This window comes from Triplophysa dalaica, chromosome 13 (assembly GCF_015846415.1).
Source record: "Triplophysa dalaica isolate WHDGS20190420 chromosome 13, ASM1584641v1, whole genome shotgun sequence".
Classification (NCBI taxonomy): domain Eukaryota; kingdom Metazoa; phylum Chordata; class Actinopteri; order Cypriniformes; family Nemacheilidae; genus Triplophysa; species Triplophysa dalaica.
In genome coordinates, this window is record NC_079554.1 from 4,498,719 (window position 1) to 4,522,738 (window position 24,020).

The 24,020-nt window shown below is 35.6% G+C and overlaps 1 protein-coding gene across 5 annotated transcripts in view; it reads left to right on the forward strand.

Annotated features, from left to right (window-relative positions):
- Nucleotides 1-23,607, forward strand: part of ylpm1 (YLP motif containing 1) — a 36,202-nt gene extending 12,595 nt beyond the window's left edge. The window contains exons 6-21 of one of the 5 annotated variants that reach the window (XM_056763849.1): nt 20-122; nt 253-406; nt 477-566; nt 650-818; nt 1,196-1,353; nt 1,487-1,641; nt 1,717-1,779; nt 2,005-2,124; nt 2,213-2,389; nt 2,512-2,595; nt 5,572-5,655; nt 8,776-8,856; nt 16,707-16,758; nt 17,929-18,050; nt 18,217-18,400; nt 19,695-23,603. In XM_056763849.1, the coding sequence (XP_056619827.1) occupies nt 20-122; nt 253-406; nt 477-566; nt 650-818; nt 1,196-1,353; nt 1,487-1,641; nt 1,717-1,779; nt 2,005-2,124; nt 2,213-2,389; nt 2,512-2,595; nt 5,572-5,655; nt 8,776-8,856; nt 16,707-16,758; nt 17,929-18,050; nt 18,217-18,363 (1,759 nt within the window). In that variant the 3' untranslated portion in view covers nt 18,364-18,400; nt 19,695-23,603. Of the gene's footprint in view, nt 1-19; nt 141-252; nt 407-476; nt 567-649; nt 819-1,195; nt 1,354-1,486; nt 1,642-1,716; nt 1,780-2,004; nt 2,125-2,212; nt 2,390-2,511; nt 2,596-5,571; nt 5,656-8,775; nt 8,857-16,706; nt 16,759-17,928; nt 18,051-18,216 lie in introns of all 5 variants that reach the window. The other 4 variants (XM_056763848.1, XM_056763850.1, XR_008908636.1 and 1 more) reach the window with 4 other exon arrangements.
- The last annotated feature ends 413 nt before the right edge of the window (nt 23,608-24,020 follow it).

Sequence of the window (24,020 nt, forward strand, 5' to 3'; positions counted from 1 at the left end):
TTAACATATTTGCCTTTAGAGAACTGCAGGAAACTAAGACGTTAGGAGAAGCTGTCAACCAAGAATCGATTGGGTTGCCTTCACTTCCCCCTGGTATTCTTGGATTGGAAATTCCACCTGAGGTTAAAAGTGCTCTTCATGTATGTTACTCATGGATTTGTAATTGTGATATATTATTTGCAAACAATTTTTCTGTGGTGTAAAAGCATGTTATGACGACAGCCACTTATAACAACCAGTTTCTTTTTTAAGGCTACCAATTTATTATCAGAAAAAGGACATACTACTGATAAACCCATAGAAGTTGGCTTGCTCCCTTCAAATCAAACGGCAGACTTTACTTCATCAGCACCTGTCCCTACTGCCACCTTCATTACTAAAACAGTGGACTATGGGCATGGGCGTGGTAAGTATATGTCAAATAATATATGTCTAAATGTATCTAGTCCGACTACATTGTGTTCTTTGTTTGGCAGATGTGGGTACTACGGTGGAAAGAATTTCTTATGGAGAGAGGATAGTGTTAAGGCCTGGCCCAATGCCACATGAACGACCTTATGAGAAAGGTTGGTTGTGTTTTGTTGATAAAAAAACATGTTTTTAGATTATAATAATGTGTTTCATCCAGTTAATTTATTCAATCTTTCAGGGTTAGAGCCACTTGGCTACCGAGATCCCTACTATGACAGAAGAAATGACCCATATGGTGGTCCCAGGAGTTACGACAGGGAGTGGGAGCGAGATCCGTACAGGGATAAACCACCTATGGACTATGAAAAAGACAGATATGAAAGAGACCGTTACTTACAAGATGAACGGTATGTATTAAATTGGTTTATAATGTTATGTTCCTGCAGTCTGGGCAAATAAAAATAATGTTTGTCTTATTGCATCGATGACTCATATTGTGAGCTATGAATTTCCTTATTTATGTGAGAAGGTTATTTCTTTCACACTTTTAGGTCTTTTGCGTGCGCAAGTTCGTTATTGTAACTGTAGACCCACTCGCACAAAAAGAGATGGAAAAGTTCAACTTTTTTTTCAACGTTTTACCCGCGGTTTAGATGCGAAATGTAAATCGCCCCTTAGAAATGTTTGGTAGGTTAAGAAAAGGGTATCTAGACAAACACGAAAAAAATCTGCCTGATTTTGACACGAAATGTGAAAATGAATATTTTTATATGTGTGGATTTAGTCCTCCACTCGGGCCTCGTCCAGGGCATAGGGATAGAGAAAGAGACTACCCAAGCCGCTTGAGCAGGGAGCGAGAAATGTTTAACCGGACAGGATATGACAGATCTTCCTATGAACGGAGTCTTGAGCATTACGAGCATGGGTCCTCAAGCTATGCAAGTAAGTAATTCATCAATTAAACCTTATACTGAGGTCATTTATATTAGTTTTAACCCATTTTAATACTACACTAAAGGACAAATGTTAAGGGATTTTTGAAAGCTGTGTAGGAATATCTGCTGCTCTTTTCTAGATGATCGGAGGAGTTATTCAGATGAGCGCCCTCCTCCATCCTCATCAGTGCCCCCTTCTACATCTGTTGCTCCTCCTCGTGTGGAGAAGAAACCAGAGACAAAGAATGCTGAAGACATCCTCAAACCCCCAGGGCGAGAAACCAGACCTGAAAGGGTATTCCAGAATTTTTTGTTTTTTACACAGTTAATAATATTCTCTTTGAAACTTACATGCCTTTTTCCTCTTCAGATTGTGGTCATAATGCGTGGATTACCGGGAAGCGGCAAAAGTCATGTAGCAAAACTTATTAGGGTATAAATATTTTATGTTCTTTAACATTTCTTGCTGTAATCTTCAGGTGTTTTTATGTTGTGGTGAAAGCATACATTTCAGGCAGAAGTGTTAAAGATATGTCAAACAAAACAGATAAAATAGAAGTAAAGGAGAAAAGCTTTGTATTTTTTTGTATTTTGTATTTGAAATTTTGTATTTTCTGGTTTGACATATTTCATAAATTGAACAAATATGCCTAAATAGGACAAAGAAGTTGAATGTGGTGGTGCGCCACCCAGAGTCCTGGGTCTGGATGATTATTTCATGACTGAAGTGGAAAAGGTTGAGAAGGACCCTGATACTGGGAAACGTGTCAAGCACAAGGTTTGAACTTGTTGTGTCTGTTTATTATTCCTCTCAAGGAATTTTTCAACTCATTTTTCCAACTGATGATCTAATTTTTCTTCATTAGGTGCTTGAATATGAATATGAACCAGAAATGGAAGACACATATCGAAGCAGTATGCTGAAAACATTCAAAAAAACACTGGATGATGGATTCTTTCCTTTCATAATTCTGGATGCCATCAATGATAGGGCGAAGTACTTTGATCAGTTCTGGAGTGCTGCTAAGACAAAAGGATTTGAGGTGAGCTAGTTAGACATTTCATTTTAGTTGAACGACAGTAGACAGCACAATAATTAAAATGTAACTGTTGGCATTTGATTTAGCTCTACCACTTTGAAACTAATCAGCATTTTTCTTCTCAGGTTTATTTGGCTGAAATTACTGCTGATCATCAAACATGTGCAAAGAGAAACATACATGGACGGACACTAAAGGATATTACAAAGGTATCATCTATAATTTTGATAACTTGGATAACTTGACCTGTCAACTTTAACCTTAAACTCTGCAAAAACCTGGTGATGCCTCTTTGCACACGCAATACTCAAGTTAGGAAACAGCAAAAAACAGGGTATTACCAAGCATAGTGTTGGGTTTAGTCCACAAATATTAAGCAGTGATGATAAGTCATCAGAAACTCAAAATCCTGCTCGATCCTCTTTCCACTCCTGCAGTCTGACTGATTAAGGGATCCCTGACTGGGAACACTTGTATGCCTTAATAGGTTGTATTATAGCCGTACACTAATAGCATCAAATATTTACATTTCTTAAAAACAGAAAGTCATACAAATTTAAACCTAAGGAGGCTGCCATTTTCTTTTTCGATGACGAATGGTTGCACGCGTACACTCTAATCAGTTCTTCTGTAGATATAAGGCGCTGTAAGGTAAAATATGAAAAAATTATAATAAAGAAAAGGACTAATAAACCCACATATTAATAACCAAAAATCTTTGCGAATAACTGGCATTAACAGATGGTTTAGATTAAGAGGGTTTAGATTGCAACCATGTGACATCAAGTATTTTGTGTCCAAAATTTATGAATACCGTGACCGTTACAAAATACATACATACATGCAGTGCCTATAAAAAGTATTCACTAACCTTAATTTTTTTCCACATTTTGTTGTGTTGCTTCCTTATGTTAAACTAATTCAAGTTACTTTTTTCACATCAATCTACACTCCTTTCACCATATTGAAGAAGCAAAAAAACTGAAATAAGTAAATTGGAAAGGTATTTCCTTAACCCAACAATTTTTGGTTACATCAACGTTCCCCTAACTTTAGTTTTTGGTTCCCAGAAAGTTATTGGTTCTCCAGGAAAGTGTTCTTTAGGGAAATAGAACGTTAGTTTCTGGTTTCCATAACGTTCTCGGAACCAAAAACTAATGATAGAGGAACGGTACTCTAACGTTATAGAAACCATGAAACTAATGTTTTATTTCTGTAAAGGTAACCAAAAACAAATCTAAAAAAATACTTTCTGGGAACCAGAAAATAACGTTAGGGGAACATTCCCGGAACATTATCCTAAAATATTTTTTCTCTGGTCCGTTTGGCCTCTACACGTCAGTAATGAATATATCCATGCTGTGTTTTTATCCATCACTTGTCTAATCTAATTAAAATAAGTAGAATACTTCATCCCACACAATATGAAGGATGAAATCAATGCATTATATTATTTTTAAATCCTAATAATTCCTTTTTCATTTCTGAAGTAGCCTAATTTTCGTTAAACAGCATAGTATATCATTTCTAATAAAACCACACTGTGTGTAGGCCTACTTCAACATCAGACATTATAGATATTGAAATAGAATAACAAAAGACTTCAACACAATATTTAAAGCAGATTTTTATTGACAGAAGAGTAAAAATTGTATTATCTTCAGGCTAACAATATTCTTGTCTTACCACAGAAGTATAACGCGTCTCGGTCTTTAGACATAACAACCAAAAGCCCTGAGTTTCAGTCCTTACATCATGGTCTGTTGATTTAGATGTCAAATCAAGCGAGAATCACAAAAATATAAGTTTACTCCTAAAATGAAAATAAATAAAACGCATTACTAATTTGATAGTGTGTGGCGTAAAACGTTACTTTTTAAATGATGGGAGTGCACGGCAGAGCGGAGAATGCATGTGCTCAAGTGCAGACTCATACAGTAACAGACAACCACACTAAAGAAATATACATAGAATTATATGATTTTATTTTCATTTAGCTTAACTGCTTTATTATTTTCAGCCATTAAAGGGCACATTTATTTATTTTATTTGGGCAGTATAACATGTGTTAATGTGATCTTATCATTTCTTTATTGCACATGTCACTTACGTTTACCAGTTTTTACAAATTTTCCATAAAAAAATAACCATCAGGGAAAGTTTTTTTTCTGGTTGCAAAATAATAACCAAAGAAGAATTATCAGGTAACGTTATTTTCTGGTTGAAAAAAGAACCAAAAAAGAACATAAAGGTAACGTTGTTTTCTGGTTATTTAAATTAAACAGCCTGCAACGTTCTGGGAACGTTATTTCTGTTAATGTTAATCGTGGAGGAATCGTGGCCTAATAGTTAGAGAGTCGGACTCATTTACATTTACATTTAGGCATTTGGCAGATGCTTTTATCCAAAGCGACTTACATTGCTTTATCCTATACATTTTACATAGGTATTTGCAATCCCCTGGGATCGAACCCACAACCTTGCGTTGTTAACGCAATGCTCTTACCACTGAGCTACAGGAAAGTTTGTGACTAGAAGGTTGCCGGTTCGATCCTCAATGCCGGCGGGTAACGATTGAGGTGCCCTTGAGCAAGGCACCTACCCCTATTTGCTCTTCGGGCGCTGCATCGATAGCTGCCCACTGCACAACATTACAGTTTGTCAAAACAAATCTTTGCACATCAAAATAACAACCAAAGACACTCTACAATTATCAACACATTTTTCCACTTATGCAAGCTACCCAAAGCTAAACAATAAAAACTAACCAAAACAAAAGAGGTTAGCCGAATTCTAACGTGGATACCTGATAAAACATTACAGCTTTTAAACACAGGGCTGCCAACTTCGCATTGAGCAATTTTCTGTTTTCTCACGTTCTCGCGCCACATCCATTTTCTCACACACAGTGGCACCCCCCGTTTTTTTCTGTGGTTTGTAATAAAAAGTTGGAAAATTACAGGCCTGAGCTCGAAAATATAACGACTCGTTCTGGTGATTCAGAGTTGACTCTTTATTTTGAGATGCAATATCTTTAAGCATGGACTTGTGATTAAAAACTTTCCAATAACTGCTCTTTATGTCACTCTTGCATTGTTTTAGATCTGAACTTAAGATCATTGGGTCTCATTCATGTATATTAAATTACTTGCATAAAAACTAACTATTAAATTGGCTGTCCACAGGTTGCCAATGGCTGGGAATCTGCTCCACCCCATATGGTACGACTTGACATCAGGTCACTACTTCAGGACGCTGCTATTGAAGATGTAAGTTTCTTGATGAAGTATGTACATACTAGGGCCGGGCGATAAAGGTAAAAATTAGGGCTGGGGAAAGTAACACGTTATTATCGCGTTAACGAATTTACTTGATTCTGACAATTGTTTTATCGTGCATTAATGCAGTTTTGCGTTAAAGTAAAAGTTTTACTTTATTTCGAAAGTCCGTTGCTCACTGGGTCTGAAACGTACAGACAAACCATGGGTCACAGAAGGGGTGGGCTGTTGATCGGTACTGGCTAAGAGCATTAGAGCATTTGGGGTTTGCCTAAAAGACTGTTGAAACGCACGCGCACATGAACCAGGAACACCAGAATGGAAAGGTACCGAACGTGGACATTTATTCTCTCCTCCTTCATTGATACGCTTATCAATGAGTGAAAGAGATCTATTTAATGCTATTGAGGAAATCGATAGGCTGCCGGATAAAAAAAATAACTTATTTTTTCTTACTCCGAAACGGACAAATAAACAGAAAGTTACGTCAAAACTCCCATATTAGCGTCCACGTAAAAGTAATCTGTTTTATAATGATAGATCTGTATAGAGCGCTCTTAAAGGGGCAGCAGCATAATAAAGATCTCTGTTTATAATGTTCATCAAACAATAAAGGACAGGCTGTGTGTTCTCCTTATATGAATCGTTAAGATAAAGAAAAAAGTGGCATACAATAATTTAGTTGTATAAAGGTGTGGTTTAAATACAGTACACTAAATTTTGTGTTGAAGGAGTGTTGAAAGAGAGTTTATATATAAGCAATAAGATCATTTCAAACTAGACAGAATGTTGATGTCTTGGCAGTGGCCGATAGCTTTTTGTTTTATATTTAATTAGATTACATTAATGTTTAAATAAAAATTGTTAATGCTACTATGTGAAGGAAATACTATTATAACAAACCTCATTATTTGTTTAAAGTTTGCAAACCAAATCTTATTGCACTTTGTGAAAAGTTCACAAAACACTTCTTTCAAATTCATTATTGAACGTTACACTTAACAATGCGATTAATTGCAGAATAGTAATGCGCTTAAAACTTTTGTTCATGTAGCAGTACTTTTAAAATAAAAGTTCACAATACACTTCTTTTAAATTCATTATTGAATGTTATGTTTAACAATGAGATTAAACGCGATTAATCACAGAAAAGAAATGCGCTTAAAAATTGTAATCACTGCCCAGCACTAGTAAAAATATATAGTATAATTGAAATAATGTTTAATATAATTCATTATCGATAATTGATATACACTCACCTAAAGGATTATTAGGAACACCTGTTCAATTTCTCATTAATAAAATTATGGTTGTGGTGTAATGGTGTGGGGGATGTTTCCTTGGCACACTTTAGGCCCCTTAGTGCCAATTGGCCATCGTTTAAATGCTACGGCCTTCCTGAGCATTGTTTCTGATCATGTCCATCCCTTTATGACCACCATGTACCCATCCTCTGATGGCTACTTCCAGCAGGATAATGCACCTTCTCGAATGATTTCAAATTGGTTTCTTGAACATGACAATGAGTTCACTGTACTAAAATGGCCTCCACAGTCACCAGATCTCAACCCAATAGAGCATCTTTGGGATGTGGTAGAATGGGAGCTTCGTGCATCCCACAAATCTCCATCAACTGCAAGATGCTATCCTATCAATATGTATATCATTTCTAAAGAATGCTTTCAGCACCTTGTTGAATCAATGCCACGTAGAATAAGGCAGTTCTGAAGGCGAAAGGGGGTAAAACACAGTATTAGTATGGTGTTCCTAATAATCCTTTAGGTGAGTGTATTTTAATGGACTTTATTAAAGTGCCCATTATGTTCTGTATTTAAGTGTCCTAATTTTGTATTTGAGTCCCCAACAACAGGTTTAAATCCATCCAATGTCGAAAAACACTGTTATTTTCTCAAAATATGCTTTTAATATCACCCCATTTCTCAAATATCTCTAAACGGTTCCATCCAAGCAGCTTTTAGATTCAGTTTCTCTAAACCCCTCCCTTCCGTTAGCCCACTCAGCTCCGATTGGTCGGCTACCCCATTCTGTTGTCAATGGTCTTTCCACATAGACGCACAACTACATTTCAGCTCCTGTAGGATTATTAGTAATTTACAAAATTTATATTTGACAAAATGTTTGGATTATACTGCTGTGCAATCGTGTAGCAAATATTTTTATCCTCTGGCTCTTTATATCAGTGATTCTCAACCTTTTCATGGTCGCGCCCCCCTGTTAACCCATTTTAAGAATTTGCACCCCCACATACTGTACATTGAGGATAGATAAAATAAAATATGTTATATATATATATATATATATATATATATATATATAAATAAACGATATACAAAAAAGCAAAAAATACCTGTATATGACAGATTGATCTCAAGAGGTCAGATTATAAATGTAACAACCCTGCTGATGAAAACAAAAGAAACCATCACAGAAATGAATAGTTTCCATTAAAATACCATTTTGAAACTTAAGCTTTTTGCATTAAAACCATTTCAAAATTGAAGTGTTTTTGGCATTATTCCAAAAGGACTAGTATGCCAGATCCCGAGAACGGTGCGCGTTTCATGATTTTAACACGAGCTAGAGTTTATTTCATAGTTAATAATACAGACGCGGTGTGGTGTCATTTGCCGGTCGAAAATAAAGTTTTCAAGTTTGGGGAACTGTCACGCCCCACCTGGAGTACCTCTGTGCCTCCCCGGCTTAGAAACACTGCTTTACATCATCATCCTTTGGATTTGGAAGTAAAAAAACTCCCCCTCCTCCGCTGGCCTCACTGCGTTCTCTTTGATCGATATTAATCAACGCTTCATTTCAACAAATACAAATATCCTAAACTTAAATCCTGAAAAATTATCTGCGTGCACATGGGACTGTTTAACGTGGTGCTGTTAATGGACTTGCTGCACCTAATCTAATGCGGTTGCTAATGTTGTTAATGTGACATAATCACTTCAAGTCTATACATGTTAACTGTTGAACGTTACATCGATTTTTTTTTTCTAAATTTCTTTAAGTTCCTAATTTTTCTTTTTTAAAGAAAGTATGTTTTTCTTTGATTTTATAGTAATGTAAATACATATTTTGTGATAGGTGGAAATGGAAGACTTCAACCCATCTGAAGAAGAACCAAAAGCTGAATTGAAAAAGGATGACGATGATGAGGCAGATCTGGTAGGACTTTATTTCATGCAACCTTTCTTCACCAAGTGCCTCTGGTCAATAAAACTGACCTCATAGTTATAAATGCTATTATTAGTTCACAGTTGATTTTTGATTGTGTTTGACAATGCAAGCTATTGCATGTGGTCTTCTCCATAGTCATATCCTCCTATTGTGAGCCTGGAAGATTGATAATATTATTGAGAACAGGTCAATGGGTGATTTACACATGGAATTGATCTGTCACTACGAGTTAATAAGCAAATATTACATTTATGTGCAAACAATATCTCATGGTACAGGGCTCCAGACTGTGCCTTAAACTGTCACATTTGCTAACAAAAATACGAATTTGGGAATTATATTTTTGAGGCGATCGCCACTGTCGACCATCCAAATTTACTCATTTTAAATTGGATGCAACTGGACTTTTTACACGCTCCGCGCCAGCGATCTGCTCTTCGTTGGCGTGTGTCTTTACAAAATCACTTAATTGCACTAAATGGACTGAGTTTGGAGCTGCAGTTGCGGCATTATGCCACAATGAAGGCGTTTCATTATCAGCACAGTTAAGTGCTGAAGAGTTGCATTAATTTCCTCCTCAAGAGCTATATTAAGAGCTGTATTAGCTGTATTTCTCATCTGTTTAGGTGAATATTGTTTGTGTTGCACCCAAGTACTTTTCATTTCTTGATAAGTTTCCCTTAAATAACCTGGCATACATCACTTTAATGTTGTGCAGTTGGCTCGTTAAATCAGCGTTACACTACACTACACTACACTACACTACACTACACTATTCCTTGAAGGATTGTGATTTTAAAATGTAATTTAATGGTATGTGACTCTTAAAAACCTATTTGGCACCTTCTTTTCCCCTGTAGGAGCCAATGGCACCTGTATTTTTTTTGTCTGGAGCCCTAATGGTACTGTCAAACCCATTAGCTATTGGCATCTCTGACTATCGTTTTTCCTTATATCGTCTTTCCTTAAATCGTCTTTTGGCTCAACCCTAGTATACATGCATAGCAGTATTTAAAAGGCAGGTAGAATCTCAGACTGTGATTACACATTTAGGGCATTTGTGACTGACAGATTGTCCGAGTTTCATTTTTAATAGTGAGTTGAATACAATAAAAGAAAGGTGGATTTATTCGTTTTTTAGTGTTTGTGTTTTTATAAACGAGTTGAAAATGTTTTTAATGTGTCTTGACATTTTATACACTCACTAAAAACAGTTTGTTTAAAATTGACCCAACAGGTAACCATATGGTGGGTTATAATAGCACCATACCCTTCGTTGAGTTATTTTAACCCAATCCATTGAGTTGTAAGTTTTAAACAGTTGGGTTATGTTTGGTTTGTTAGGTTAATTTAGTAAAATGTTGTTAACTATTATTTATATTTTTTTATTCCTGTGTAAACTAGTGTACCGCATAGTTATATCGGTGACACAGTAGCATTGCGATGCTAAAGCTTCAAAATACCTGTGATCACACTTTTTTACAGTAGTATCATAGTACCGTAAGTAATGTTTTTCATTCATCTGAACACTAACATCTGACTTGTAGTGTTTCTCTCCTTAATGAACTGTGTTTTGAACAACTTGGATGAGATAATGATTCATGGAGTCCTTCATCAAGACACTTGCTTCATTCTTGAATAAATCAGTGATTTTGAACGAATTGGTTGAATGATTCACTGTCTGAAAATTGCCGGGAAACCCACTGGGGTGTGCCGCCATCGACTTTGTTTCAGCTTTGACGTAACGCTAACATTTGTTTATATCAAACATTGCTGTTTAAACTAAATATTGCACATTTGAATTAGTTTCCACAAGAAAAATGTTCTAGTGTACTTTAGTAGTTTACTGTAGTAAATACAGAAATTCCAAGACACTAGTGTTTTTGAGTCTTACCAATGTAAATATTAATGTATACTACAGTATTTGCTACAATTTATACAATTACTATAATTAATACTTAATTCCATATAATACAGTTTACTATTCTACATGCAACATTTTTCATTTAGATCTGTGTATTAAGGAAATTTGGTTTATTTTGTAGATTTTAATTATGAACAGGGCACAGCATTGTAACACTACTTGGTATCATGATACCGCATCCGATTTAGTATCGTAAGATATTTTTATGGTACTGTGACAACCCTAGTGTTAACAAATAATTCACAACATAGAAATATCTTTACAATGCTTTATTTCCAATACAATACGTTTTGGTTGCAATTTACCAATGTATATACATTTTTCATAAAGTTACTTGCAATAAAGTATCAATTTACAAGAATCCATTAAATAAATAATCAGAACAGAACAAGGGGCTAGTCCAGCTTATAAAAATATAAACTGCTTGAGCAAAAACAACCTAACGGCAGCACCACAAGGCTTGGCGTACTCCAAAATGTTAAATAATAACTGCTTGTAAAAGCCGGTCTTCCTCCAGCCTTATGCTTCCCAATAAGCTGTAGAATGTGAAGGAATTGTCTGCCATCGCTCCTCCTTATGTTTGTTCCAACCTATAAACAGATATTCATATTTGTGAATATGCATGTATGCATGTTATTATTGATTACTAAAACTGTATTGTCTAAAAAGTTCATAGATATTGAGTTCATAGATATTTACATCTTGGCCTGATGATCTGTAGTGGTCATCCTTTTTGCCATTGACTGATCTGTTTTTAAATTTATTCATTTTATATGTCATATGATGGAATATATTGATTAATCTATGGATCACATGTTTGCTTGTTTAAATGTCAAAACAGTAAATATTTTAGGTCATTTTGCATATGACTGTATTAGATGTTTTTCCGACTTATCTCTCACCAGCAAATTCTAGGTTCAGGCTTCAGGGTCCTAATTCTGCATAGAAATATCTCTAAAATATAGATGAAAACTTGTCAATAAAAGCCAACAATGTACTGTCTTACTACCAAGAAATTAAGTTGCGAAGACCCTCTCGAGATTTGTGGTCAAAGAACACCATCAAAATGTTTTTTTGCGAATATGTGGTATAATAATATAATAAAAGTGACAAATGTAATAAAAAATAAACACATTCGTCACAGCAGCTGCGTTTGTGACACTGCATGACTAAGTGGGCGATCACACAGAACACGCCTTTTCTGTTTGAAAACGCGAGGCGCGCCCGCTACTCTTTTGGTTGACTCTTTGAAAAGAGCAGTGCTGAGCGTTTTTTATGTTGCTAGGTAACCACCGAAACCGCTGTCCTGTCAGTCAAGGATTGTAGCGCGAGCGCTGTAGTTGCTGTTAACTGTCATATTATCAGAAACTTTAAAAAGGTACAAGCAGTAGGCGCTTACTCTGACCTTGCTCGGTTAACCCGTGTCAGCCAACACAAGTTCTCCTTCATCATTGCACTCTCCGGACGTTTCAAGCAACTGTAAAGTTCTGTCACCACATCGCAATTCCCGCCTCCCCTTTCATTCGATTGGACAATGGGGGAAAAGGCGCATGTCATCTAGGGCTTTTCTGCTCAGAGTTGAGTTTTTTGCAAAACGCTCTCTGCCAACTGAAAACGATTTAAAAGTGATGCGTCTAACACCAAAAAAGTGTTCTGTCTGATCACAATAATCAAAAAATTGCAAAATAAAAAATAAATTCTGTTGTTGTGAATTACCCTATGTTTCTGAATGTGTTCATTATTGATAAGCTTTGTTTTCTCATGCCTCCTTTTGCATGTTCTGTTGTGACACATTACTATTACCATCTATACATTTAAGCGCTGAAAAATTTGCTGCATTCAACTATACGTTTTTAATAGTTGACTACAGTGAACATCATCAAATGTGAAAACCTTAATAGTGTTTGGAGTGTAAGATGCTAAGAGAGCGTATTTACAATGTTTTTTTTCATTGTATTTGTGTATTTGGAAACAATATAACTTATTTTGTTATGGTCATAAATGTAGTCAAAATCGCACTGGCAGTTAATTTTGTTGTAAAACATGTTGAAGCATTTCTCACGTAATCTGATGTATGTTGTGGCAAAAATTGTGTATTAATATGACCACAGTAGCCACTTTTACATTGACACCTTTTTCTTTCAAAAGGATAGAAATCGTTCAGTTAAAGGAATGAGAATTTTAGTGTTTACAAACGCTTCTAAAGCGATCAGATTGATATGTGTGTTTATATGTGACAAGCTTTAAATTGAATTATATCTTTTGACATACGTACAATGCACTGCTTCAAGATGAGGATATAGCCATCCTTATACCATTGCTTAATTTTAAGAGCAGATCTAACTTTATCTTCAACAGAAGACATTGAGCATGTGAACCTTGAGCTGTGTTTGACTTCATGCTGCGCTGCACAGACTATGGAGTATAATACGAGCAAAAGCGATTCCAAAATATATAAAGCACTCTCGAGGTATTTTGATGGTATACACCAGTCAGTCTATGCAGTGCAACATAAAACAGAACACGTCAGAGAGTACAAAACAAACTGGTGCAGCAATTTTGTCCTCTACCACTTCACAAACGGTAAGTGAAACAAGAATTCTAGAATGACAACCAAAGATATGGCCACAATAGCCATCTCCAAAACCAGGGCTTGACGTTAAGTATTGATATGTGGTTGTCAAAAATGTATATTTCATTTGAAGTGTTAATATAATTGTGTCCGATCCTGATTGGTCAAGTTTGCTTTTACCTAGTGTCCGCTTCGGCCACCTAAACGTGTTAATACTCTCCATAGAACAAATGCAAGAAGTAATTATTGTTCGTGTCAGGGCTGAATGTTAACTTTTTTGCACATAGCACTGGTGCTACAGAGGTTTAAAGTTTTGTAGCACAAGCCAAATAGTTCATCATTAAAAAAAATATGCAAGCGCAGATCGTCATATGAATTGGCACAAATGACATTGTTACAGACAGATGGATAAATTAGTGCCATATAATTTTTGGTTTGCCTAATTTTTTTTTTTTTAAGTTCTGTGTATTTTTTTCACTAATCAGTAGAGGTATATTCTGTCTACATAAATTACTGTTGTATACTTCAGTGTTATTTACTATAGTAAAACTGCAGTTAAGTTCCTGTTTTTGAACCTTAGTATACTACAGTATTTACTACAGTTTGTCAATTTACTACAAGCGTACTACAATTTACTTTAGCAAATACTACAGTATTTTTCGTCTGAGTGTTCAATTAACGGGACTTCTATTTTGATGGGTCGTCTGAAAAACGCTTAAGTGATTGACGATGGCTTCACTCAAACAGAAAAAGGCTTGTAAAATAAAATCTCTGAAGATGAAGTTCATGTGTTTTATATCCTCATACAGTGCAGACGCAGACATATCCTCGACCATCACTAGTGTATCATTCACACTCAGAATAACCAGATGAATTCACACAAACACGCAGCTCTGTCTAATGCACCTATTCTTAATATTTTTAGCACAGACAGATTTTTTTCGAGGCATTGTTATCATTTTCAAGTTACTTGTCCGGTCGGGCAAGTAAAATTCTCTCTCACTTGTCCATACAAAACATTCACTTGAGTGGGGGATCTAGAAAAAAAATTCAAATCACGTTTTTTCCAGATAGATCATGATTCAATACAGCCAAACTAAGTCCCCATATAAAAATAAACTCTTTACCATTTATATTTTGAAGAATATTTGAATCAAGTTAATATTTAATGGAAGTGCAAGACCATAAATCAGCTGTTAGCAAAAAACTTTACATTTTGAATTTTGTTTTGCATCTTGTTGCGGCACTCGGAGTAAAGCTGTGGAATGGGCGTGGAGGATAAATATTTTTGGCTGGGTATTTCGTAACGTGGATCTACGACTTTGAGCAGTTTTTTAAAGCCTTCATTTTCCACAGTCTTTATGGGAATCATGTCTTTGGCCAGGTAAAATGCGACCGCGTCAGTGACATCTTTCCAGCGCTTGCTCGTTCTGTCATACGGATACGTAGTTCCTTTCTCAAATGGTTCTTTCCCTAACGTCGTTGTTTAAACCTTTTAGTTTCCGTATGCTTGTTTGTACCTGATTTACTTGCGTGGGATCCCTTTATAATTTGACTGTCGGCATACTCTTTCAGTCCCTTTATTTTGAGGCGGTTAAAAGGTTCGTTGTGTTGCCTTACGACGCTCGAATCTTATCATTATCCACATTTGCAAATAACTGTTGTTTGGGCCGTGTCAGTTGGGGAAAACCCAAACCATTTCAATATTACTGATGTAGAATTTTTTTTAGGGACCAAGTCTTCCGTGTTTCCCTCCATTGTCACTGACCGCGTCACTTAATCTTACTGTATTCACAAGCAACGTAAACGAGCTTGTTAACATGGCGCAATCTATCGCAAGTTTGTTGACGAATTCTATAGAACAGCACTATATAGGACGATTTAACGGTTTTTCCGTGCAGTCATTTTAATCGTTCGCGATCAAATATCGTCATATCGCACACCCCTAATATAGTGTAAAAAGACTAAAAAGCTTCAGCAGTAATATGCAGAGTTATTTCTTTAAGTTGGTTTTGTTTTAGCACTGATGTTCTGCATGAATCAATCTCAGCTCTGTGGTCACTGCATCAGAGTGCATATGTTCATCAGTCTGACAATAACATATGACCGTGTCTATACAAGATTTATATTTATCTATTTACCAGATGCATTTATCCAAAACGATTTACAGAGAGTTCAGGGAGCAAAAAGAAATATGTCATACAGGAGCAATAATACATTAGGTGCCAATACAAGTTTACTAGTTTCAACAAAAGCTAGACCACTACCTGTTGAGAGAAAGAGCGGGCTAGTTTTTTTCACAGAAGAGATGGGTTTCAAGTCGTTTTTTTTTCAATGTTCTGAGAGATGTGGTTGACCGGATTGAGTTGGGAAGAATGTTCCACCAGTAAGTAGATGAAAAGGAGAATGAGCGGGCAAGTGATTTTGTTCCCTAATGAGAAGGAAATGCAGATGCAACACAAAACGTTACGTAAATATTTAACCAATCTAATATAGAATTAACATTTCGCCTCCGAAAAACGTCATCTGAAGAAGTTATATCTGCTGAACCTACAATTACCCACCCAAGAATATAAATATTTTTCAGACTGATATTAACAACATACACATTGCTAGTAAAATTACTTTCTAGCACGTGGATGTAAATGAAGTCCCTATCATGTCCTTTCATATAATTTACTCATATAATAGTTAAAACATTCAATGGTTAATAAGGACATTGGATTACCGTTACCACTGACAATTAAATGCAAACTTGTAAATTGCTACAACATTCATAATGCAATTTGTTTCCACCTTTCACTACAAAACTTTATTCATTCTCTTTGTGATGTAACAAATGTTTAATATTTCTACATGCATCTGTCAGACAGCGCATCAGTTCTGGAATGACCTGGTACTCATTAGGAACGGATCTTAAGAAATTCTGGTACTGCCAACGTTTTTAGGGACAGACTAGATCCAACACAGTAGCATTTGCTCAACCAATGGATTGTGTTAGAGAATGTAACAATTAAAGATACCAAAGTATTTGGGGAAATCATTTGAAAACAGTCCATGTAGTCAGATCTGAAACATGAAAACAGATCTTTTTTTGTTTTAAAAGCTGATACTTGGTCGGTTTTTACAATTTCTCATAGTATCAGGTCTCAATAACAAATATATGTCTCTGTCAAGTGCATAAAATAATAAATGATGTATTCGTTTTCTCTTTTGAAGCTATTCTCTTATCATCCATTAGCATCATCGTTGCTCCCCAGCCCTATTCTGTCTTCCTTCCCTCTGTTGCTCTGTCACTCATCACCTGATTATTAACAGCCGGAGTGTTTCTCTGTAATTTAGGGATACCTTCCGAAAAGCAAATGGGAGATGGACACTTCAGAAGCCAAACTTGGTGGGTATTTCTTTTTTTCCCCGTTTACATTTGGTGCAGCAATACATTTGTTTTTTTTAGCTTAGTATATTTGTTTCACTAGACTTTAGGGGTGAGAGGTTTGATGGAAAAAAAAGATACATTTTATATTGGGGTAAGGGTGCGGTTTGTATTACTTTCATGTGCGATTTGTAAAAGCATTTATAGTTCAAAGACACTTTCTTACTTGATGTAAAAATATAAGAAAATCTGTAATCTGAGGTTGCAAAAAATCGAAGTATCGAGAAAATCGCCTTTAAAGTTGTCCGTCAGAGGTGCTGTATCAGGCTTTTACTACAAAGAAACAGGTTTGTTTTAAGGCTCTCTATTGACTTACCCCTGTTATGATGTTTGAAGAGTAGATGAACCTTATAGCGGAAATTCTATGACGTACAATGATACCAAACGTGGGTTATTCCCAAAGCCCAAATGTCTTTTCTGTTCGCCATTTTGTATCATTTTGAAGTATTTTCCTAATGATTTTTGACATAAAATAAAGATCTATAATTTTGACCCCTACAATGTATTGTTGGCTCTTCCTACAAATATACCTGTGTTCCTTGTGACTGATTTTGTGGTCCAGGGTCACATAATACAATTTGTTTGTTTTTGCTTTTTAAACTCTTCACCATCGGAAAAGTTGAATCTTATTCATAAACATAATTTCAAGAGACCCCATGATATTGGATTGGATTCAATTTATTGTCATTACACATGTACAAGTACAATACAACGAAATGTTTTAAGAAGGAAATACTGCATAACATGAGGAAGGTGGGGAGAAAAACAAGCACACAGTACACATAGACAATATATAGATAATGACTCATATTACAAAAACAGTCCGTCACAGTTTTATTTCAGAAGCATAATACACAGCACTGTATAATTGGTAAGTAACATAGATTACGAAGTACATCCAGAAAATGTACATCATTAAAAGCTTTTACATGCAGCACAGAGTCAAAGCAATTGGCCAAAATCTACCTCGGTCAGAATAACCATTAGCCATTTATAACCCATCCTTTTTTAAGAAATCTGTATAATGTTTTACATGACCTGTCTATTATAACAGAATATTAGCTAGGCCTACCACCTTTGTTAACAAATGTAGAATATGTGACAACTTTTGATGCTGTCTTGTTTTACCAGATAAGCTGGACGGTCTGGCTGGTGGAGGGAAGAGAAAACGTCATGCTGATGTGGGCATGGAGGATTTCCTTCAACTGCCTGATGATTACGCCAGTCGCATGTCTGAACCCGGCAAAAAGAGGGTAATGTGATGCACTGCAATTATTAACTGTTGCTTTATTTTGATTTGCAATTTCAGAGGTTTAGTTGTTACTTACAGTGTCCTCGAGAGTTACAGATAGAAAGCTCTTCTTCTGATAAGGTTTAGTGCTTGTACATTTTGCACTCACCATAACACTGATCTTTCAGGTACGCTGGGCCGATCTTGAGGAGAAGAAGGATGCAGATAGAAAGCGTGCAATTGGTTTTGTAGTTGGTCAAACAGACTGGGAGAAAATCACAGATGAGACTGGCCAGCTTGCACAAAAAGCTCTTAACCGCACAAAGTATTTTTAAGGCATTTTGTAAAGACATTCTTTGTACAGCATTTAAGGTGGGTTTCTTAATCTCAAAAACTTAAATATTTATTTAGCTTTTTAAATTGATAGCTACAGACATGACTTATTTCTTGTGAACATTTAACGAAATTTACATTGTGCATGATTATGTCCATATATACCCCTCATAATTTATCATTACTTTGATAACTTTTTATGGGATAGTTCACACAAAAATGATAATTATTTCAAACCCGTTTGTCTTTCTTCTACTGAACAAAAAAGAAAGTATTTTGAAGAACAGCATCCAAACAACTGTGGTAATCGTTGACTTGCATTGTTTTTGTTGCCATAACATAAAGTAGTGGGGCACATTTTGATACTTGAAAATGTAAACAAATTTGAGCTATCAATATTAAGTTAAACTAAATAGCATGTAGCACAAGAAATGCAGGCAAAACACATATGAAATAATATTATTGAAATAAACTTGAATAAATCTTAAAGAATCCTAAGGATTTCAGTGCTTGCTTTCTAGATCAGGGGTTCCCAAATTTTTCAGACCACGACCCCCAATATTAGACTGCTGACGACACGCGTCTTTTCGCATAAATACGTTGAGCCAAATTGCATGAGTACATCCAACGCGGCTTTCGACGACTGTGGATATTCCAGCGCAACAGAAACCCAGAACTTGAACAGTTCTATCAGCGCATCTTCCATATCTGACGCCAGATTATTTTCCGTGGTTACATTAAATGGTGACCTTATCCAGTCATATTGGTCGGGAAGTTTTATTTCCAGTTTATTTCAATTATCCTAAATTTATACTCGCATCATTACTACCTTTTTTAACATATACATTTTTTTTTTTAAATTAAGTTTCTGTAAATCATCTCGCAGCCCCCCTCCCCCCACTACAGGGGGTCGTGACCCCCACTTTGGGAACCACTGTTCTAGATGACAGTAAACTCACATTTAACTTTTAAAACATTAAATGGCTGAAAAATAGACAATATTTTAAGTATATCTCAAATACCTTTAAACCAATGACCAATAGAAATAAATTCCATGTATACCATTGTTTCCGTCATTCATCGGCAGTCGTTGTTGTCGAGCCCTTTTCGTTTCGTGTTCTGCGGAAGACAGAATCATACGGGTTTGTCATGATTTACTCACCCTCTTGTCATTTTAATTTTCTTTTTTTGGGTGAACTGTTCCTTAAAAGTAGTTTAAGGCGTCATTTACATGACTTGTGTGACAATAAAAACATTTTTATATTATACTGTCTATATCAGAAAATAAACTATTCTGTATAATGTATAATTCAGCCATTTTTTCATTTTGCAGGTCATCAGTCCATGAAATTCTTTTCCATACTTTGCTGTCTGCTGAAGAAAGGTCCTTGTCCCTTGTTAAGATACAGACATTTACAGTATACATTTATTTGATAGTACATGTGAAACCTTGGAGTAATATCTTGAAGAATAATTTTTGTTTTATCTTATTTTTAGTAGGTTAAGCATTGTGTGAAGTTTTGTGTATGTAGTAAATATGATTGTAGTTGGGATTCCTTAGGTGATATTCCTTTTTTACATTTTATTACAATATATTTCAATGTATTTGTCCATGAGAAGTTCTTGTGTTCACCACATCAAATAAAGGTTAAAAACAGCCTAAAAAACCTTCATACAACAATTTGTGCAATGGGGAAAGTCTTTATATTATTAACGCAAGACACAATACATGTAAACTTGGTTTGCTAGCTTGGGGTCACAAATGATTGACAGACCTTATCATGATGTGATTGGCTTTGCTAACTTTTACCTGACTGGCCACACATTTTGTCAGCACTTTGAAAGAACATTTAATTTATCCAATGCCATATTGCAACCTGAACACTACACATTTAATTTAAAACATTCATTTATTGCTCCAATACATTTTTTTAAGTAAGCTTTGTTAAACATCCCTCACTTTGGATCTTCTTTATTTTTCCCGAGAAATTAATCCAATGAATACACAATGGGTATTACATCACTTGTATTGTCAAGTGCTCTACCCTCCAGTGATGTTCATTAAATGCTCAATTTTATTAAGCTGTAACAATGGACAGAACGTTCTGTAAATTGATATAGTAAAAATAATTACACTAAAGGTAAGTGCGAAGAGACTAATTATTAATGTTTCATTAGTACTGCACCTGAAATGTCTGGTATCATTTCAAGTGAGAAAACTTTATATTATTATGATATTATCAATTTTATAAACTGTTTATTGTATAATGCTCTTTTGATTAATTTTATATATGAACCTTAATGTCTGCAACAACATATTCTGGGGTAACATGATAATAAAATGTGGCAGATTGCTGGCAGCTTAAAAATGAAGAATTATAGAATTAAAAAGTCAAATCTTTGGAACGATATTATTAACCAATTTACAGTCCTTGTTTATATTATTGGCATTCTTTTTAAATATGAGCAAAGAATGCTTTGGAAATAAATTGGCATTTATCCTTTTGATCTTTGACAAAAATAATGTACCCTTAAAGTTAAACAATCGAAGGCAAACACAATATTTTTGTGTCGGGTGGGTGAAAACCTTTAAAAATGATTGTTGGTGTCAGTTGTTATGTGAAACGTATATATTTTTATAGCTTTCAAAGGGCACTTACATTGGTCACCCTGGATGTAACAAAGTGACGCGAATGTGAACACTTGACAGTATAAAGCAATAGTTTGCACAAGATGAAAATTCAGCTGTCAGTGATTTATTACAATACTCTACAACTATGAACCTTTCTTAAAGGGATGGAATCAAATGGCTATAAACTGCCATTGACACTACATTAAATTTGCAAAAATGGCTATACAGAAAATGAACATTTCTGTGGTCAACTTACTCTCACACTCTGAAAAGCGTAAATAGATGAATATGTGGACCCCTAAAGGGTCATAAATTGCAACAAAAGTGGACCATGTACCTAAGTGTTTGCAACTCTTAAGCTGTAGTAACTGTTGGAAATATACTGCCATTGCTGGAAAAACTATTTCCTTCAATATTGAAGTGTGTCATGTTAAGCTGGTGTCTGCTGATGTTCCACTTGTCTCATCTTTTTCAGCACAATGTCTGTTTTTGATTACATCTTGCCTTTTTCTTTTAGAAATCTGTAATGCTTCCAATTGACCCTTCGCAAAGCCCGCCCCCTTTTGCTATGTCCGACATCAGCCAAAGCGCTCCCACTGCACTATGGATGTGAAAGTGACTCGGAATAAAGTAAACAAAATACAGATCGAAGCTCTAGCCTAAAGTACTGTGCTTGCTGTAACGAGCAAGCACATTTATGATGATTATGACGACTAAGATTCCACAGTGACATGACTTTAGCTGGGATCATGTGACGGCCAGCAAACAAATGCAAAGGACCTTTTAAAACGGCAAAATGCGCAGCCCGTTTAACTCTGTGGTTTGAATGTCGGACAAAATGACAAATAGCAACAGGGGCATAATATCGGCGTTATGATTTGTCCGGTCAACTGACAATCAAACTACACGCCAAGGGTCAATTAGGAATAGAGAAAGGGTGACCGAATAAATGATTACTTGATTGTCTTTATGGGTTTCTTTTCATGGGTTGTGGAACAAATTATATGTTGAATACAAATATTTAATTGCCTACATATTGTATGCACATCATGAAGTAACTTGACTGTGTTGGGGGCTTTCTTGCCTTTTTGGCTTAGCATTAAAAGTATTAGCTGAGTCATAAATGGGATGTGTCTAATCACTCTGGAGACAAGAAAATTCCCTGGTGCAGAAGATGACCGATGGCACCACAAGAACTACATTCCCCTAACCTTCACTAGCGGCTCTCTTTATCTGCAACAAAGTCCCAAAGAAAAGTCAGAAATGTACTATTTTATGTACTAATTATAATATTGCACTAGAATAATTGACTATTATAATATTGCTATATTTTATTTTATATAAATCCGAAGTGAGATCTAGCATCCACTTGCTGAGAAGTGGAGTTGAGATGACTTAAGTTGCAGTAGGCTCTTCCTAGCAAAGACAATGCATTATGAAGACGTCGCCAGTTAATTTTATTAATTAAAATTTAATTTAATGTGTTTAACTTAAATTAGAAAGAACATGCCTGTATGGTAACTGGGAAGTTCTCGTTGTGCCCAAGGAGCATTTTGGTACATCCTTGTGACCAGTATGGTCTGGTCCATGTGCATCTTGGGACGTGATTACCACATTCAAACCACGTCCAATGTTATGTCGTCACAACAAATAAGGGACTTACAAAGTTTTGTTGCTGTACCAAATGTGCTCCAGTTTATTTGTCCTTAAAACATAACTGTTGCATGCTTTAAATAATGGGAAAAAATGGTTTATGGCAACCATGCCTGGTGTGTAAGGTTTGTTTCTGGAGCAATAACTTATGTCAATTACGTAATTCACGATTTGCAGATAAATTGTCTTCTCATGTCTGCCATAGTACACTCAACTGCAGTAAAATAAACATAATTACATGAAATTGTATTTAAAGGAGCCGTATGTAACATTGACACCTAGCGGTTGAGCTTGGTATCTTAGTCCAAATTCGAAATATTGGCAAGGGTTTTTCCCCGCCTCCTCAGACTCCTTACCCTCATGATTTGCGAGGCACTGACAGGTGTGTCATGGAAAGCATCAAAACTTTAACTGAAAGTTTAACTGATAATTTATACGTTTGCAGTGGTTTTGTTGTTTGGGTTTATTACTCGATTAGCAGCTTGTTTGCAGGAGGTTATGCCTCCAGGGGTCGCATTTACGGGCCATACTGCTGTCTCTTTTAACTAACAGAAAAAAAATGATATTCCCCCTTGTAAGTTATAATTATATAGTAATTCTTTAAGTTTGCAACGTATTTGTACCGGAAGGTGATTGTTTGTTTTCTGCAATATGCTGTGATTGTCGCCAACTGGCAACAGATGTTTTGAAATACACAAGTGGGTCAATCGTCAGTGGGCGGGGTCACACGGAATAAAACAAAAACAGACATTCCCGGACGGAATGCACATTTCAGAGTGGACATATATGAATATAGCATGTTTCTTAAATGTCTATGAACATATAAAGGTATTGATTTGATTTAATACAGTAAAATTATTACATACAGCTTCTTTAAAATAAATATAACATCAGTCAAAATAAATCTGCATTGTTCCTTCTTTTGGCCTATTTCATTGGAGCAAAACAATTGAAGGAGGAACCTCATTATGAAATAAAGGTTTTTACACAAACAATTATTAGCCCCCTTCATTTCATCATTTTTGAGTCTTATCTTATGATGTTGAAGAATACATGACAAGTGATCTTAGACGATTCTTCCGTACAAATTTTTTCCGGAACACTCATTTTCTATAGTGTTCAGATCAGGGAACTAAGATGTTAATGGCATGACCTTGATCTTGTGCTCAATAAATATTTTTTATAACCAATGTGCTGATCTAACCACGACCCAATATGAGATTTCTAGCAGAGCAAGTGAGGCTTAGATTTTTTTTATCTGTTGGTATTTGTATAATCAATGATGCCATATGTCTGAACAAGATATCCAAAACCCCTGGTATAAAAGTAGGACCACAACAATAAAGATCAGGTGGTATTTTTAAATGGAAAAAT